The 19,158-nt window shown below is 46.7% G+C and overlaps 1 protein-coding gene across 1 annotated transcript in view; it reads left to right on the top strand.

The window, feature by feature from the left end:
- The first annotated feature begins 3,892 nt into the window (after positions 1–3,892).
- INSR (insulin receptor) overlaps positions 3,893–19,158 on the top strand; it is a 49,228-nt gene continuing 33,962 nt past the window's right edge. Inside the window, exons 1-2 of the mRNA XM_065652579.1 lie at positions 3,893–4,201; positions 10,329–10,880. Coding sequence (XP_065508651.1) covers positions 4,126–4,201; positions 10,329–10,880 — 628 coding nt within the window. The 5' untranslated portion in view covers positions 3,893–4,125. The remainder of the gene's footprint in view (positions 4,202–10,328; positions 10,881–19,158) is intronic.

The raw sequence follows: 19,158 nt of genomic DNA, 5'->3' as shown, positions 1-19,158 counted from the left end.
CCCTGGCGCTGGGTGCAGCGGGTGTGCAAACCGACCGTGGCGTTGGGTGAAAGCGAGTGTGCAAACCGGCCCTGGCGTTGGGTGAAAGCGGGTGTGCAAACCGGCCCTGGCGTTGGGTGAAAGTGGGTGTGCAAACCGGCTGTGGCGTTGGGTGCAGCGGGTGTGCAAACCGGCCCTGGCGTTGGGTGAAAGCGGGTGTGCAAACTGGCTGTGGCGTTGGGTGAAAGCGGGTGTGCAAACCGGCCGTGGCGTTGGCTCCAGCATCCTGGGAGAAGCTGCAGGAAGGTGGTGGGTGAGGAGGCGGGAGGGATTTCAGGTCAGATCTAGATCTGGTTTACAGCTGGGCCCTGCGTGTGGACGCAGTGTGGGAACGGGGCTGTCCTGCGGTTCCTGTAGGAATGAAGAAAAATCGAGGTTCTCTTGAGCTGAAAACTTAAATGCTGAATTAGAACAAAAATGTTCTGGAAAGTAAATCCAATATTGCATCCGCCTCTGTGACATCCAAAAAATCAGACTGAACAAAACGAGGAAGGGGACAGAACCCGATGAAGTGAGGCAGCGCTGCCGTGGAGAGCTGCGGTTTCCTTCGCATCCTTTGTCTCCAGGTTCTTTGAACCGCACATCGCAGAGACGCCCTGTGCCGTTTTCACCGTGGCAAAGGCTGTATTTGCTAATGTAACAACAGAATTCTCCAGGAGGATTTGACACCGTTTCCTCTTTTAACTGTAAAAAACTGGGATTTGTGTCATTAGCACGTAAAGTGACCGGATCCTCATCCTCTGAGCTTTCTCCCGGTGAGAAGAGAACCGTCGCTTATCGCGTTTGGCGTGGACGGAAGGAAGGGTAAGAAAGGAACTTTGTCAATCTGTGACGTGAAATATTTTATATTAAGAGATCTGGCAAATAGTTCTGTGTGACTCCCAACAGGATGAGATAAGTTTTCCGAGGTCAGCTCTGCTGCAGCCTGAGCTTTAGGTTTAGTCACCGAGAAGTCGTCTCAAAGCTTTGCAGCGACATCCTGCCGGTGATGCAGAGACTTGGCTGGTTTTGGCTTCAACAGCAACTCTTGCGCAGCTTCAAAGGCCGGGAGGCTGAACAATGTGCGTGCTGCACGGTGAGAAACTTGTGAGCAGGAAAGTGTATTGGACAAATCCATAAAAATAGAGCGACGGGGCGACTGTTCACCCAGGGAGCTGCACCGTGTTGTTCAGAAAAGGGCACATTGAACGGTGGTGAAGCGGGAGGTGAGAATTCTGCCTAAAAAAAAAACCAAACCCACCCAACCCAAGACCTCTGCACGTGTGTTGAGTTCCAATGGATATTTCACAAGAGAAATTAATACATTTAACTTGCTATTTCTCTGGCTTTTTACACCCTTTTAGTCTGTCCCGTGATTCTTGGCAGCTCTTTTTTGGGATTTCAAAAGGAACGAGGCTTTTGATGGGGCCTGTACATTTACTGCGTTATCTGTGATGCGCGGCTTTCAGATCGCGTCAATACACAAAAGCACTTTTACTTGTGTGTTATCTCAGCGGAAATGCCAAAGATGACAAAAACCAAGTGTGTTTTCATGCAAACACCCCAGTAGGGGAACACCATTTGGGTTCCAGCTCTGAAAGTACAATCACCACTTTGTCACACCAATTTTCTGAATAGTTCAAAAAGCAAAAGATCGCTGCCTTCCACACTCACTGAGGATTCTGGAGGCACAAACAGGAACCAAGCTGATACTTTTTGCACATTTTTTTATAAATTTTGTCCTATGAAGAATATCTTTTACCTCCTGCAAGTGCACACTGCTCAGGTGTATAATAATAGATAATTTTCTATTAAAGGTCAGAAAGTATAATATTATTTCAAAGCTCCATACCCATTTTCCTTGCCTTCCTGACAGTTGTTACTTTAGGAGATTCAATTAAGGAAGCGTGGGGTCAAATAGGTAGAACCTTCTATTTCAAGTCTCTCTGTATTTATTTTCTTAGGAGGATTCGGAAATGAACCCCGGTGGTTTGTAAGCGTCACAGTTCATAACAGACACTTATCACTGCTTAGTCCTCAGTTATTTTAAATAATCCACAAAGCATCTGCAGAGGGGAGAAACCATTGTGAATGGAGAAAGGAGTCATATTTAATATATAAAACTAGTGATTTTAGTAGTTTCCTGAATCAGAATTTAGAGAAGAACTTGCAGGGGGAAAAAAAAAGTAAGCAGGTTCTGGGTTATTTTCTTAGTGCCCACATTAGTGCCGTTGGTTTATCTGATTGCAAACTTGGTGTCCCGTAGCACGGGGAACACGGAGCAGTGAGTAGATGGTAAAGATGCTGCAGAGATTGCGCCCTGATGTTCTTCATCAGTAATTAGAAACTACAAATAGCATTTTAGGGAATGATAATAAACCTGTAGCCTTTAATCCACCGGTGCCAATCTGTAAGCTGATATCATTAGTACATGAAAGGCAAGGAGAACAGAAGTGAGTAAGCGAAAGTAGGTTGCTATTACAGCCAGGTTATGAATTCCACAGAGCCCGAGCCGTCTAGATGATGTTTGGCTCTGGTTTATGCAAAGTCTGTAGTTATAAAGCAGGTTAATTTGCAGAGAATGCTGGTTTTGTTGTTCATTTCCATTCCTTGACTGTCCTTGCTTCCTGAATTCTGAAATGAGTGACGTTCTGAGTCTCCTCTGCTCTTGTGAGGTAGGGAGTAGCGTACGTGAGAGAAAACAGGGGGAAATTGATTCCCACGATGGCAGTTCCGACGCACCCCTGGGCTGAAGCAACAGCTGATGCGCCACGCAGACGCATCTTATACTGCAATAATCACAGAGAAAACAGCCCCGCTGCAGCCGGGCCTTTCATCTAAACACTTTAATAGTTTGCAAACGCTCAGGTGTAGTTCTTGGTACACACGCTGCTTACGCTTGGGTGATTTAGTCAAATCCGGCTGTCGACCTTACCCTCTCCAGCCGGGAAACCTCAAAGAACGTCACGGAGCGAACCGCACCAAAATAGGTGTGATTCCAGCAGACCAGCCCTCCCGTTCGCAGCTCCCTGTGATGACTGCCGCAGCTCTCCACGCGGAAAAGTGAGGCGAAGTCTTTAAAATAGCGCAAATTCTCTTAGTGCCACTTCAGCGTCTGGAAAAAAGGAGCCGGCGCTGAGTGACCTGCTGGGAACCGCTGGCCTGTTGAGCAAGAAAAGTAACACAGAAGTGAGATCAGTTGTAAGCTGAGGATGGCGGGGGAAAGACTTGAAATGAGAATGTCCATCTACCAAGTGTTTTTGAATTAAAAGCTTTATCCTAGCAGTATATATAACTCAGTATCTTGCAGAAAAGGGTGAAAGCAAGGGGCAGGTACAATTACCAGAGTTGCCTGGAAACATCCTGTCATGGCTCAGCACGACGACACTGCGGAGATGATTTAAAAAAAGAGGAAAAAAAAAAAAAACCACACCACCAAATGCTGAAACCCACGGGGAAAAAAAGACAACCAGAAGTTTGAAATGGCTATTTGGGCTGGGCTCTTTGTCAGTGAAGTTGAACCCTCAAGGGAGTCTCTGGGGCAATCCCGCCTCCTCAAGTGATTTTACTGAGGGAAGCGGCCGCAGGCTGGGAGCGAGTCCTGCCCTCCCGCGGGGCTTCGGGCCGTGAGGGAGAAATCCGAAAGCGCCGCCGCTTTCCTCAAAGCTCCCGAGGCCGAAACTCCTCCCGGGGGCAGCTCGCAGCTCCCAGCCCGGCCTCGCCCGCCGCTCTCCGGCCTCCCCGCCTGAGCGGGGGCGGCCCCGGCAGGTGCTGATGCGGCCGCTCCTCCCCCGGCCCGGCCCGTCCCGTCCCCAGCGCGGCTCCGCGCCGCCTCTTGCCGCCGCCCCGCTCCCAGCTGACGGGGGCAGCCCCTTGTTTACTGGCCAGGGAAGCGGCCGCCAGCCCGGCCTGCGCTGGAAGGGGCCGCCGGAGCCGGGGCCGACACCGAGGGGGCAAGGGAGGGGCCGGGCGCTATAAAGGGGACCCCGCGGCGCTTTCTCCGGGTCTCTTCCCTCACGATGCCAAGCCGGGCCCGGCCCCCGCGCCCGCCCCGCAGCCTCTGATTCGCCCCCGCCGGAGCCGCGGCGGCTCCCAGCGAACGCGGCCATGGGACCGAGAGCGGCGGCGGCGCTGGCCGTGGCCGTGGTGCTGGCGGCCTGGTGCGGCCGGAGCCGCGCCGAGAGTGAGTAGGGGCCCGGGGGCGCGGCCTGGGCGGGCGGCGGGGCCCGGGACGGGGCGAGGCGGGCGGCGCGGCCCCGCCGCTCGTACCCTTTGTACCTGCTCGGGGCGCAGCGCGGGGGTGGGGGGGGCCAGGCCAGGCCAGGCCGCGGGGCTGCGCGGCTGTGGCGGCTCGGCCGGGCCTGCGGAGCGGGGCCCGGAGCTCCCCGGGTCACCTTCATCCCTGGGGTCGGGGGTTTTGGGCCCCAAACGCAGAGCGGGCCGGGAGGGAGGGCGCGGCGGAGGCCGAGATTGGAGCGGGGACGGGGCGGGGGGGGCTGGAGATCCCCCACCCATCCCGGGTCGGCTGAGGATTCGCTCACCGGCTCGTCCTGGTCGCTCGCCCGGGGCAGCGGGGAGGCTGCGGCCGCTCCGCGGGGCTCAGGTGCGGGGGTGGGCGCGGGCCGGGGTCCGGACCGCTTCGGGAGGCTTTGAGACGTGGGGTTGGGAGGTTTTGTCTTTAACCACAGGAATATTTTCACCTGGGCTTTCAAACCCACAGGTGTTAAAGGGGGACAGAGCTCGGAGGCAGGGATCAGTGTTTAAACAGAGTCTTGTGAAACACAAGATTGGGATATAAAGACGTGTTGGAGGTCGCAGACGTGTTACATCCACAAGGTTAAGCCTTACGAGCTGTTTTGATGGGTTACATTAAACAAACTTTCTTAGCAAATTCTTCTAGTGAGAGGTTTCAATTTTGGATTATTCGTACAGGTGTTTATCAGTAAAAGGGAAGTATTTATTTACAGAGGGCTGACTGCTTACCGAAGTTGTCTGTGCCATAGACAGTCCCTTAGTCTACCTGCTCGCTTTCCCATCAGAAAAAGCGCTAACGAGACAACCGGTTCAAGTGGAGACAATGCAACGATGAACGTTTTTGAGATGTGTCTGATATTCAGGAAATAAAGCAGCTCGTGCCCTTCAGACAGCCTCTTTTTTTCCCGCAATCGGACAAGTTATATGTTTTTAAAACACCCAGTTTCTTCCTCGTGTTTTCACCTTAGACCAGTGGTATGGTTTGGACTCGGGAGGGTACGTCCCAGCCGGCAGACGTGTACAAACCTGCCCGTTACCAGTAGAGACATGGGAAAAGTAGTTGACATATAGCACTAATAATAAATGCATGTACGGCTTTAGTCCAGCAGTTCCCGATTTGACGATGTTGTTATTACTGCTACACTGAAGCTTCTTATTTATTTAATATTTGCTTTGCGGGCTGCGAGTGTGTTTATGATCTTAACTCCCTAATCTTTGCCGTTTTGCTGCACGTTAGGAAAATACGCTGTACAACGCGTGGATGGAGAAACAGGAACGATGCACGAGACATCAAAGCAGAGTCTAGGGAGGAATATTTTTATACCGTTCAGCGTAAACACTTTGCAAAGTATTTTGCAGGCAATTTGGGTGATAAGGCCCCTAATTCAAAAGGTTTTCAGCCGCTTTGATGTCTGACTCCATTTTCTGAGGACGATCAGATCCCGCAGCGCTGGCGCGGGGGGAAAACACCCCCTGACGCGGGGGCTGCGCCGGGCGGCTCGGGGTAGATGCGCGGGCAGGAGTTGCATAAGCAAACGCGTTGTTCCCTGAGCAACGGAACGAATGCAGTCGGCTTTCCTGGAGATTTGTGTCCTGCCTTCCCCGCTGACGTGCCCGCGATAACGCTGCTCTCCAGTGACAATATCCCCCATCTGTGAGCCCAACCGTATGTAGGTTTTTTTACGCCCTGTGTCTTTCTTTTCCCTTTACTCCTTTCAGAATATCTGGTAAGAAGCCGAGCAGCGTATGGTATTAATATATGTGTAGGTGGCTCAGGCGGCAAACTGGGTGGGTGGTTTGAGTTCACATTTAAACCATCCTTTGGATGGAGATGCTGAGTTTTTCCTCCTTAACCCGTCCCCAGTTTTCATAGGTCTTTTAGGAATATGATGTTGAGAACTCTCCTTTTCTACATGACTGAAGTTACTGAGTTTAGTAGTTACTGAGAGGAGTAGAAGCAAGGGTTAAGGGAAGGAGACCTGACCTGCGTGTAGAATGAAGATACATATATCTTGTTTTATGAAGAAAAACAGGTTTGTGTGTTTTTCTTTAATCGCTGTGTAAACATAATGCGACTTCTTGAAATAAATCTCCCACATGACTCACGCACGTCAATTCATTAGCTGTGCTATTTAGGGTCAGATTTACCTCACCTAGTTTTAGGCGTCTACTAACTGAGCAACTTACTTTGGGCTCCTTTTGTGAGCAGTAGAAGATTGATCGATATAATTACTATAATAAAGCGTAAGGTACGTTTCCTCCCTTTCTGAACTTCACCTAAATTTGGGCGCTGCACATTTGCTCCGTTGCCGGCTGCTGGTGGTGGGGGTCAGAAATCCAGCTGAGCTCTCTCTACCTAAATCACCACCTGGGACAAACTTCACCTTGTATATCTGTAGTAACAGCCTTTTAAAATAATTTGCTGCTTAATTAGTATTTCCGGCTCATACGGGTTCTTTTTTTGTGCACGGAAACTCGTTAAGAAGCTGGTCCCTCATTCCACCTCAACCCCGCGTTAATTTTTGACGTTGAGAGACTCGGTCTAGAATGAAGTTTTGCTTCCGCAAGTATAAAGGAGAAGGAGCGAGCGCAGGGGGGTATCAAACCAGGCGGCAACTGCGTCCATCAGCTGTCCCAATGTGCCCTCGTGCTATTTTAAAGAGCGGCAGCACACTGACTGTCTCCACGGTAAAAACCCCAGAGTAAAACCCCCGGAATAAAAATCCTGTTGATATTGGCAACGTGTAAAACTTGCTGGTGCTCCCTTTGAGGTAACGAGGGTCGCGAGGTTGATTTCTGCCTGTCCCCCTGCGTGATCTCCCACGCGATGCTGTCGCTTCGCTGCCTTTTATTTTTGCTGGCTTCTAAAAGCCAGCCTTATCCAGAATTGCAAAGCTTTCGACTTGACCCAAGTGAGCGTAATTTTTCTGAAATATTTCGTTTATTTGGTTAGGCAGCAAACACTATAAAAATGCAGAATTACCTGATAGTTATCTTGAATGGGTTGTGATCTTTCTCTGTGATGCTGCGTTATCCAGGTCTGGGTTGTTAAAGAGCCGGAGCTCTGCACAGTGAACTACTGAGCTTTGGGATCCACAGGGTTCACTATAAACCAGGCTTAAGTTCCACATTTCCCCTGGTTAGACCCTGTCTTGAGAGCTAAACTCTGACATCGGGTCTAGTTTCTTCATTCTGTACTTTAAGCTTGGTACCAAAGTAGTTTGTTCAAGAGGCTTTGGCATTTGGGGATTTTTTAAAATTTGTTTTTAAAAAGCACGCCTTGCAGCTTTTTCCTTGGGGTCTGATAAAACACGCCTATAATGAGATAGACATATATATATTTTTTAAATTAATTTGAATAGCTTGGTAAGCAGGCCAGAGGAGCGTTTCCTCTCTGGCCGCGTCCCGCTGCCGGCCGTGGAGCCCGTTTCTGCTGAAATTTAGGAATTTAGTAGAGATTTTGGTAGTATTTTGTACAGGAATGGCTTTGGGCCTGCTACTGGAGAATCCATTGGAGATTTTCCTTTTCCCGAAAGCTGATTTATGTGTCGTTTGAAACCAGGTTGTCTGTATCGTAATTGAGCGCTCAGCTTTGCTCTTCTGGGATCAAACCTGCCCAACCTTCCTACTGAATTGTTGATAAATCCTCCTGTCGCTGCCGAAGAAATACGACATGTGGGAAAAGGCTTATTACTTTGCTTAAAACTGCTTCTCGTTGTCTTGGTAACGATAAATTTATGGGTCGACTTAAGCAGCTGCTGCGCGAACAGAAGATACAGAATGTTGAACGCAATCCAGAAGCATGAAAAGACCAAGAACCCTCCAACAAAAAAAAAAAAGCAGATTTTGGGTTGGATGTTCTGAACTCCCCGTTATTCTCCTTGATCCTTTGAGGTGGTAAGAAGAAAAAGAAGGAGCTCAGATACCATGGTGGTTTTTATCACTTAAAAACTAAACTGAAGCAGAACGTGAAAAGCATGGCTTTTAAGTGTGGAAACAATCTGTATAAACCCTGTTAATCTTCGTAAATTTATCATTATTTTGGCCTTTTGTTCGATTGTTTATTTCAGAAACAACCCTCTAATTTGTTTTAAATTCCTCCTAAGTTTCTATAGCAGGACAATGTCAGCGTTTGATGTTTCCTTCCATCTTTCTGGCTGTTTGAACCGGGAACAGCACTAGTTGTGTTATTAGTGATCTCTAGAAACCTCTAGTGATACGGGTCAGGTTCACAAGCGGTGTAATTTGACTTATTTTGAGTATATATTAATATACAGGGAAGCGGTGAGTGCTGTGAACTCAGGAGTGCGGAGGATTCCAAGGGACTTACCTAATTCCGCTCAAAATGATGAAAGACCGAGGTAATTACGCTTAGTGTATCTATGCATTTTGTTGCCGTGAGCCACACTAAAATCCTGGAGCTTTTACTCTTCAAAGCGATTCTTGGTCTGTAGATCTGAGCTGGATTTTTTGACCTTTCCTTCGGGCCAGCTGGATACATTTAAATTACTCCGAGTAGTACTTTAAATTGGGACGCAGCAGCTGGTTGCGGTACCACCCCAGCGCGCTCGGTAAATGAGAAGCAAGGTGCTGAATTTTGAATTTATCGGACAGTTTTAGCTGCGCTGGTGACTTGTACCTGGAATTTCGGTGTTTGAATTGTCTTTCTGTTGTTTCTCCTTTTCGTGAAGAAAGCCCTTGGCCTGCCCTGTCGCACACACTTGCTTCCTTGGAAATCCCTGTCTTAATTATTTCAGATAAATATTTAGAGTACTGAAAGCGAACCTGTTGTTCTCCCCGTTCTTTCAGCCCATGGTTGGGATGCGCAGTTTTCTGCTTTGCTCCCAGTTTGGCTGCAGGTTTTCACGGGGCAAAAAAACATCGGCACTAGTCGGTTATTTGAATTTCTTTTCCCACTTTTAAAAAGTACGTCCTCGATCCTTGAGGCGTTGTGTGCATTCGCTTTCCCTTCCAGAAAGCAATTTATGAAATGACTTGGATAGAGTGCCAAAAAATCCCATTGGGCAATAACGTTGCTTCAAATCCTATATTAGTGTTGCCAGTTTTTTTTTCTTTCTATTGCGGTGGAGCAGATTTTTGAATAATCATTAAGACGTTTGCATAGAGTTTATTTTTAACCCACACAGCAGTGGTCTGTGTAAAACCACGAGGAGTCCGACAATCGTCGCTATTAAACCTCTGTCTCTACATCAATTTTGTGAGGCCTGGTTATCGCTGGGTGATTTCTTGAAGCTGTGACACGGTCATTGTATAGTCGGTTCAAACTTTTCGCTTTCCTCCTTTTGCCGGCGCCTGGATTCATATTATTCTGTTCACCTTCTAATTTATGCTTTGTGTGGTTGTTCACTTTGCCAGTTCTTTGGGTTACCGGTTCTACTAAATAAACCGTCCAGGTAGTCGCGGCAGGGAGATTTGCAACCTTGAGAAAATAATAATAGTAATAAAAAAGCCCAAATGCCTAATCTGAAAAGAATGCTTAGGGCAAAAATTACTACAGTAGTAAATTACTCCTGTCAGCAGCGTCTGGGCAGGAGTGTGGGCTGAGCTCTTGCATGGGAGCATTTCAAGGATTTTTTGCTCTCTTCAAAGCGTTACCATTTCCTTGCTACTATCCTTTTCCTATCCTCCCCTCCCTGCAAAAATTCTAAATTATTCCCTCTAATCCACTGGCATTAATTGCACAATCGGAGGTGAGGTGGGTGTGTCGCTGACAATTATCTAAATAAAACAGTTGCGTCGACTTTTCTTACCTTTGTGAACGCCAAATGATGCCCAGGGATCGTGACAGGGGAACATCCAGACACTCAAGATGGCAGAAAAAGTGATGAAATCCTCTTTCAGTCTTATTTTGTAATCATATACCCGGGAATGTTCCCCGCAATATATTTCTTAACCCTTGAAGCACGTTTTACCGCAAAGGACCTCGTGGTGAATTCTCAGCGTGGCTGCGTATTATGGTGCGACAAAACTGGGTGTTTAGAAAACTAAAGCTGTTACCTTTTCTGAAATAAATAACGTCATTCTTTGCCTCCCAGTTTGCAGGAGCATGGACATTCGCAACAATCTGACCCGGCTGAGCATGCTGGAGAACTGCACCGTGATCGAGGGCCACTTGCAGATCTTGCTGATGTTCAAAACCAAGCCGGAGGATTTCCGTGAGCTCAGCTTTCCTAAGCTGACCATGATTACGGACTACTTGCTGCTTTTTCGCGTGTACGGCCTGGAGAGTTTAAAGGGGCTTTTCCCAAACCTCACTGTGATTCGAGGGACTCATCTGTTTTTTAATTACGCACTCGTCATTTTTGAGATGGTTCACCTGAAGGAGATCGGCCTCTATAACCTGATGAACATCACCCGAGGCGCTGTGCGGATTGAGAAAAACAACGAACTATGTTACTTGTCCACGATCGACTGGTCGAGGATTTTGGATTCTGTAGAAGACAATTACATCGTGGCCAACAAGGACGACAAAGAAGAGTGTGGAGACGTGTGTCCGGGAACCGTGAAAGGGAAAAGCAACTGTCCGCCCACTGTGATAAACGGCATTTTCATCGAGCGCTGCTGGACCCACGATCGCTGCCAGAGGGGTGAGTCTGCGGGGCCGTGTGTGTCGACCGCGGTTTTTCTGCTGGTTTTTAACCCGTCAGATCTATTGGAGGGCTGAGAGGTACCTATTAATCGCTACCTTTAGGCCCAGGTTCCTAAAAGCCAGGCTCAAAATCGATCTTAGGCCAAGAGAGGACCTTTGGGATGGGGATGTTTTAGCGTTTAGTTCACTGATGTGGATAATGTGTCCAAAAATTTTGTTTGGTTTCTCTGGGAAATTAGGGAGCGCCTAGAGCTCGCGGGTTTAACGAATTGTGAGTTTAATTGGTATCGTGTGTAGTAGTGATAATAGTATCTCCATTAGGGCTTGGGTAGGGGATTAAAAGTCCAGGTTGACAGAAAGGCTGCGGCAGATAGAAACAGAACGGTGGGAAAAGTCTTTATGGAAGAAACCCGACTCTGGAAAGGTGCAGTTACATTTTTACTGATTTTGCCATAAAAAGATGTGAGCGATGTGGATGAGCGAACAACATTTGCACAGAGTAAGAAGCTGGAAGGTGAGTCAGACCTGAAGGGAAAAGGATTGAGGACCTGGGTGGGGTTGTCCATGGCAGGAGTCAAAAACTGGGCTTTTGGTTCAGGGAAGAAGGTTTGTTCAGAAATCCAGCTGCTCTTGCAAGCCCTCAACCTGCATTTTTAAACCGTATTAGAGTTGTTTTTAATTCCATACAGATTTGTTTTTTTCCAAACTTGGAACCAACCTTAAGTTTAAATTATATATTTACTTTGATTTATGTTGAATCTGACTGACGGGGAGCAAAGCGAATTGAGGTAAAACTGCCGCATTTAGAGTTGTGTTTCTGGAGGTCGTGCATCCAAATGGAGCAGTGTGTCTGGAGACGAAATTAGGAAACTTGCGGGCTGGAGAGAATTTCTTGCCAAGCTTTAAAGGGCAATTCTGAATGCTAAGTGCCAAATTGGAGAAGGAATTCCTCCCAGCATGCATAAACTAATGAAATTAATGTGGTTTCCCCTCTGCTACTCCTCACCCCAAAATCGTCCAGCTTCCTTTTAAAGACAGTGGTTATTTTTTCTCGCCAGAATAACAGGGTGCGAGCAAGAAGATGCAAGCGCGTGCGTTCTTTTTTTAAAAACGAAAAATAGCCTTATGAAGCATTTTAGTTCATAAACTTGGTATACCGTTATTAGCAGCGCTGAAACCTGGTTTCTCATGCGTTCGTATTTGATGTTTTCTGCTGTTTCATAAGGTTAAAGATGTAACTGAAAGCTTTTCTGTGGCTAAACCGTTGGTAATGTCCTTCATTCCGGGGACGGCTCCGGGGCTGCGCTGCAGCAGATGGAATGTAGGGTTTTTCTCTGTTCTATAACAGCCTATTGCCAGGAAACCTGTAGGAATGGCATCTTTTACCATTGGGGCAGAAATCTCGGCTCCTGAGCCCCTCGTACAAATCCAGCTACGTTTGTTGGATGACGCCCATGCAGTACCGCACACTATTCTCGTTCATTACCTGAGAAATCCAAGCTAGTAAGTCCATTTGATTTGGATTGGAAATCTGAATTTGAAAATGGTTTCAAAAGTCCCTCTATACAGATGCTCGCGTCTGGCATTCCGTGTTAATTCAGAGAAGCAATGCTCCTACATATTTTGGCTGGAACTGGTATGTATTTTCAAAACCACTTCACAAGCCGCGCTTATCTTTGTTTTGAATACTGAGATTTGTACTTTTATTTATTGGTAGCTGGTGTTCTCAACAAGCTGGTATCTGTATTACGTTGTGCCTTGTGACACCTGCTTCAAAAATTACTTTAACAACTTGAGTGGTCTTTTAAACCTTTTTTAATAGCCTTTAGACTTTCAACACGCGCGCGTGCTGGTAACTCTGGTAGAGATAAGTGACGTTTATTGATCCTGTTGGTGGAATCGCTGTGTTCTCTCTTCTCGTGCCAACCATAACGTGTCCTCAGTGTGTGTAATTGTTTCGTCAAGATTATTAAGAGCTGGTGTGAATTGTACTTTGCTTTCCTTTGCCTGAAGAGCCTCATAGAAACTCCCAGGACCGAGGGGATTAATGTCAGATCATCTTTCCCTCTACATCTTTGCAGCTTATCTGGGAATCTTCAGCAGCTCCCATCTCTTTGCTTTTAAGACTATTCCCTTATTTCTGCTCTTTGTCCTTTAATCAATGCTGGAATGAAAAGCAGCGATTTCAGCATAACTTTCTCGGGGGAGGTTTGGTTCTGGGTGTTGTTTATTTGGACGCAGGTTGTTTGTGTCGCTGGTTTGGTTTGTAACGCTGGGTTCACAATCTCGCGTTTGCTGGGTTGTTTTCGGTTTGTCTCTGGATGGGAAGTCGCTGTTGTCTGAACCGATAGCGCTGCTGGACGGCATCGCTGCCCTGGGACCAAGGGCCGGGATAGTTTGTTTGCTGTTTTGTCTGCTGGGAAAAAAATCCTTAAGGAATATGTAAATATTGATTTTGAAAAAAAACCGAAAAGAATTTGGAGAGTGTGCGTCAATTGACAAAAACCAGTTCCACGCTGGCGAGCTTTTCCAGCCGAGTTGTTTGGGAAAATGCGGAGATGGGTAAGAAGTTGGAGAGAGGAGATATGGGCAGGACGGGGGGAAAAAGGGGTTTGTGCGACCGGGGAGGGAGATGGTGACATTGGGGTCCCTGGGTGTCCCCATCGCTGCCACCCCGGTCCCTGAGCTGCCTGTGTCACCTCCTTCCCGTTATCCCCCCACGTCTCACATCGATCCCGCGTCTGGCGTTTCTGTGTTTTAATCAGCACAGCTCTCCCAGTTCGCTCCAACTCGGAGTTACAGCGTGTGATTATCTCCGGGGCGCGCGGCCAACTCTCTGAATCATCCTCGCAGCTTTAACTCCGGCCCAGAAATGTCTCTCTTTTTTTTTTTTTTTTTTTCAGTTGGTGATAACATGTTCAAAACAACAAAGTCAAGGATCTTCTTACGGACCTTCGGGCTGAGGTTGGGGATGAAACCGGTGGGGAGGAAACAAAATGATTTGTGGGCAGCTTGGAAAAAAACCGGTCGCGATGTTGAGGAATGCGTGTGAGCGCAGAGGTGCGGAGGTGGATACGCCATCGATTGGGATCGTTCGCCTTGTGTTTCCTCAAAGTTTTCTTTTATTTTTTTTTTCCCCTAAATTACTTGTATTGCTGTGAAAAGCAAGTCGGTTCAGTTAAGGCCAACTCATGTTATATTTTGAGTAGGAAGGGGGGGAAATATGTAGTCTGTTTGGAATTTGGGCCTAGCCTTGTGCTGTTTATGGCAGGCAAATGCTGTTCCTGCTCTGGAGGTTTTGTACCTTTTCAGCCCGCATTTTTATAAGGCTTTTTTTTTTTTTTTTTACATACATACTTGCTTTTATTGCCATAAAAACATAGTTCTTAGTTTGGTGCAGCATGTTCATGCAGAGAGTGTCTTTGCTGAAGAATGCAGACAACAAAAATGCTGGAAATGCCACGTCCTAGACCTCAGTCTAGATCTGCCAAACATGATTTTCATATTTTGCATTTTTTCCACTTTTTTTTTTTTAATGTAATAAAAATGCTATATGTCTGTCGCTCCACTGCTGGAGGAACAATTCCCTCTGGACCAGGATTTTCTGCCAGTTCTCTTTGCAGTGGGTCTTCTCTGTCCGCGCATAATCTGAAGCAGCCCGATGGTTTTGACAGACTAATTCTAAAGGCAGGTTTAGCCTTTTACTTGCATACTGGGTCATTTGGAGGTGAAGTAAAGAAGGAGAAGTGGAACGGCCAAATAAAAATGAGCAGGAAAACAGTCTGTAATATCAGACAGTCCCTTGGTGAAGACTGGAGGGACACATTCCTGGAATATAAGGATGAACGTCTGAGATATGGGCTTCGTTCCTTGGAGAACACGCTGAAATTCCAGTTCTGTTCATCCTGAATGAAACCTTTGTAGGAGTCTGTTATCTTCTTGATCTCGGGACTTCACGCTACCAGGAAATTCGAGTTCCTAAGAGCGTGGGCCGTTTCAGGTTTGTAGATAGAATCTTTCTGCAAACTGTTATCTTCATGTGATAAAACCCAAAGTTGTCTCTCTCCATTAGCGCAATCGAGAATTTTTTGTAAGATATATTAACCTGAGGAAAAGCGAGTGGAAGGTACATAAAACATTTGGGTCGATAGGAACAGAGCTGATAGAAGGGACGACAGCCTGGAGTAATCACCCTGCAAAGGAGCTGCTAAAGAAAGGTACCGTATGAAAATAATAATGTTTATCCACACTTTTTATGGTGTTGGGGAAGCAGGGCTGGAGACTACAGATACAACAGGGTCTCTCTTTAATTTTCCTGTGACTTACCCAGGGAAAATCCTGGGGGCAGGTAGGAGACAGGTAAGGAATTGAAGAGTAGCTTCAGTGGCTTGTTTTGTTTCCTGGTACAAGCGACACAACAAAGCACCCAGAAAAACATTGCTCAGCCCCAAATGTTTTTCAGCGGCTGTGAAATCGCACCGAGAGCTTTTAAAGAGCCCGGCGCCAGGAGAAATTCTGCAGCTACGAACATCTTCAAGGCAGGTTTGAATAACAAAGTTCAGAGGTGTGTGTGGGAAACGTTTTGTGCTGTTTACTAAGGTAGAAATATTACTTAGCAACAGCTTCCTGTAATTTTTATGTGCTGGGAATTTCTGTAACCATGAGCTTAGTTTTACTACCTTTGCATGGGAAAGGGGTCTCAAAGCGCCGAACAGACTCAGACAACCTCAAGGGCAAGATATTTTTAAAGCCTGAAACACAAAAGAAATTTTTCCAGTTGCTACCACATGAAGTGGAAGTGCTCGTTTTATTGGGAGATCTGATAAGAACTGCCTTTTATTTTATTTTATTTTGTTTTTCTTGTCTCCCCAGCTCTGACAAATGCCAGATGGAAGTTGACACCCGATAATCTCATGGGGCGTCTGTTCCCAACCCTGCCAAGCGACAGCTTTATTGAGTGCGTGTCGCTATTGTGATGCTTGCGAACGGTCCCACATCCTAAACTAATTCAATTTAGCTTATTAAGAGTAGTTAAGAGATTTATGGCGCATGGTGACGTGGTACAGCCCAGAACTGGGGGAAAAGGGGTGGGATGGCTACCGAAGAGTTTACTACTTACTTTAAAAACTAGGATTTCAGTACTACGGTTGCAAAGAAATCCCCCATGTGGTGTCACCACACTTATGTTTCTTGGGCTGAACCTTCACTTAAATGTCCATCACCGACCAACACTTTAGACAGAAGCCACAGTCCGATCCATTCCACCTTTAGAGCATTTGGACAAGAACTGATTGCTGGCTCGTCCAACACTTAATAAACAGTAAATATAGAGAGTTCTCTTGAAAGTTAAGATATCTTAGATAATTGCTTTACTGACCTTGTCACGGCAAACATATTTGATAAGTTAAAAAGGAGAATGAGGTATTTCGCTGCCGATACAGTGAAAACTGGAAAAGTTTCCACCTGAGTTGCCGTTTAAATTCTTTTATCCTCATCCCCTTCCCCAAAACGCTTGTTATTGAATTTGGTGGCGGTTGAGGAGGCTGAGAGGAGTTTAACCCTTCACGTGCAGAGGTTCAGCACCAACAATACTGGAAGGTATTTGAACATCTCAGTTCGATCTCCAGTGGTGATACCGACTGCTTGTGATTTCCAAGGGCACTTCAGGCAGGATACTTATTTTTCCCATTTCAAGAGCAGCTCCAAGTTACCTTATTTGCTTAAACAAGGGAACCTGCCCTACCCCTTGTTGGATAAAATACAGAAGACTGAGTACACTTAGCAGACGCGTGTTGGAAAACGCTGTTGTCCGGGCATGGAGGTAAAGCAGGAAATTGGAAAACGTGGGGAAAAAAAAAAAAAAATCCTGAGCGACAGGGCGAACGTGCGTTAGTGATGCATGAATGGGAGAGCTGCAGATGTTCACCTGGTGTGCGGTGTTTGCCTGGGGAGCAGGAGACGCGTTTCATTCAGAGCGAATCCGCCCCAATGTCGCGGGTGATTTGGTGCCGTCAGTAAAGATAAGGAACCGGGCGCCTTACGTATCCTGTGTGTTTTCCTCCCTTCGCCCCTCCTGAATGAAGGCAGAACAACGGTTCTGTGTTTTAAACCTTAAAAATTATGATTAATTGTAAAAGTATTCTAAATATAATGTGATTCTGCTGCCGCTTCCCAGATTTAGGCAAACAGAGCAAAATAGATTAAAGGTGTATATGATGATGTAGCATTCATAGAGTGTCCTGAGTTGCAAGGGACCCACAAGGATAATCAGCGTTCTGTCATTTTATGATGAAGGAACGGGAAATCTGTGCCCTAAATGCTTTGGAGGGATTGTGACCCCATGGGTCCATACAAAGACGTGTATTTGGTGTGTGTGTGAGGGGACCGGCTGAAATATGTCACCGGGCAAAGCTTTCTGAAAGGTCTTTCACTATTGGGAATTGGATTTGACAGGGATTGCCTCTGTAAATAAAATTTGTGTAAAAAAAACCCAAAACCCAAATGAAACAAAAACCCGAACAAACAAAAAAACCACAACACCAAAAAAAAAAAAAACAAACCAAAACCAAACAAACAAAAAACCAAACCACCCACAAAACAAAAGTTGAAAAACCTTCAGGTGTGACCAGTCCACAGATTGTTTCTAACTGAAAGGTCGAGGATTCCAGGACATTTTGATTAATCACCGAGCTGGTGCAAAACCCAGTGGAGGAAGCAGCTCGGCCCCTTCTCTGGGTTCGGAACAATAGCTGGTGACGAGTTCAACCATCGCGCTTCCCAATTATATCCTATAATTGTCTGCCAGTTCCTATTGGAGGGACGTGAATGAACTTGCTGGGATGTTTATGCTGCTTAATTAGAGCTGTTGGTTCGCTTGGAAAAAAAAAAAAAGTAATAATGAAATTGGGCAGGGGGATTGGGATGCTCAGGCTGTGCCCGGGGTTATTTTGGGGGCTGCTTTGATCCCTGGTTTGCGACAGTGTCCGGACCAGCACGCGGGGGCTTGGTCACCAAATGCTGCAGATTGCAACCGGGTGCGTTCATCGCCTGTATCTGGACTTTTTGGGATGAGGGCACCGCGCTGGCTGGGCTGACATTGTTTGAGAGCCGTCAGCGTTGCTTTTATTTTGGCTTGTGACATTTAGAACAAACGGAGAATTAACTTTGGCTCTGTCTAGTGCTTAAATGTTGGCTAAGCGAGGATGATGTTTTCATTTGAGTCTGGCTTGCTCGTGAATCTGTATTTAAATGAACTGAAAAACGGGGCAGGACGCTCGGCACCTGTTAAACGTCCAAAAAGTTTTGTAATGTGGGATTTCTTGTTCTGTTCTTCAAAGCAGGTTCAGAATTGCTACGGAGAAGGGCAGGAGGATGCTCTGTACTAACAAGGAGCTGCCAGCTCGGTATCCTCAGTGTGAATTCTTCAATTTGAGAATGTGCTTTTTATTTACCTGGCCAGAGGCTGCGTCCTGGGCACCTGGAAGGGCTGGAGGCTCTGAGGAAGATGAGGATTTGAAGGAAATTTCTCAAAATCTGGTTAGAATAGCGTTCAGCAGAATGCTGCCATTAATTTTCTTCAAAGTATTTTTAAAGAACTTGGGGTGTATATGGTTTTGCCGGCACCACTTCGGTGCGCTCTAGAAAAATAAATGTGATTTTAGTCTTGTGTATCAGATCAGAGGTGCCATTTTTCAAGGATGTCAGGAAATACCGCTCTGTTATAATTGTAAATCGGGCAGTTTCAGCTTTTGCAGACATCGGCTCCCAAACTGTGGTCACTGAAACACTGACGGGTGCTGGACAGTCGAGCCGTTAAATATTATAACCCTTGTTCATATGCAAGCGTGATGAGCGCGACAGGTACTCAGCAAGATCGGTCTGATGAAGATTGTATAACTTGCACAGTCTTTTTAGTTGGGAAAGGGGAATTTAATTAATTAGTTTGTAGAGTGACTCCAATATTTTATCTTCTGTGCGATTTGTAGGCATCTGGAGACGTACACGTGGTGTTGCTGGTCACTCCTCCTGCAGAACCGCTGCTGGTTTGTGGACACGCTGGAATTCCAGGGCCCGGCCACGATGAGCTGAGCTCAGGTTACAGGGCAGGACTGGTGGGTTTTAAGTCAATGCACAGTTAAGGCAGCTTAGGTAGCGAGCTCAGAAATCAGAGCGAGTATCTGCAGATGAGCAGCGAGAACGGCTGGTTCCGTGTGCTCCCCTCAGTTTGCTTCAAGCCGACCCTTAAGCATCATTCTTTATTACTGGGGGTTTTTTTT

This window comes from Caloenas nicobarica, chromosome 27, assembly GCF_036013445.1.
Source record: "Caloenas nicobarica isolate bCalNic1 chromosome 27, bCalNic1.hap1, whole genome shotgun sequence".
In the NCBI taxonomy this organism is placed as follows: domain Eukaryota; kingdom Metazoa; phylum Chordata; class Aves; order Columbiformes; family Columbidae; genus Caloenas; species Caloenas nicobarica.
The sequence above is the reverse complement of the archived record's forward strand: the minus strand, read 5'-3'. Positions and strand labels throughout refer to the sequence as shown.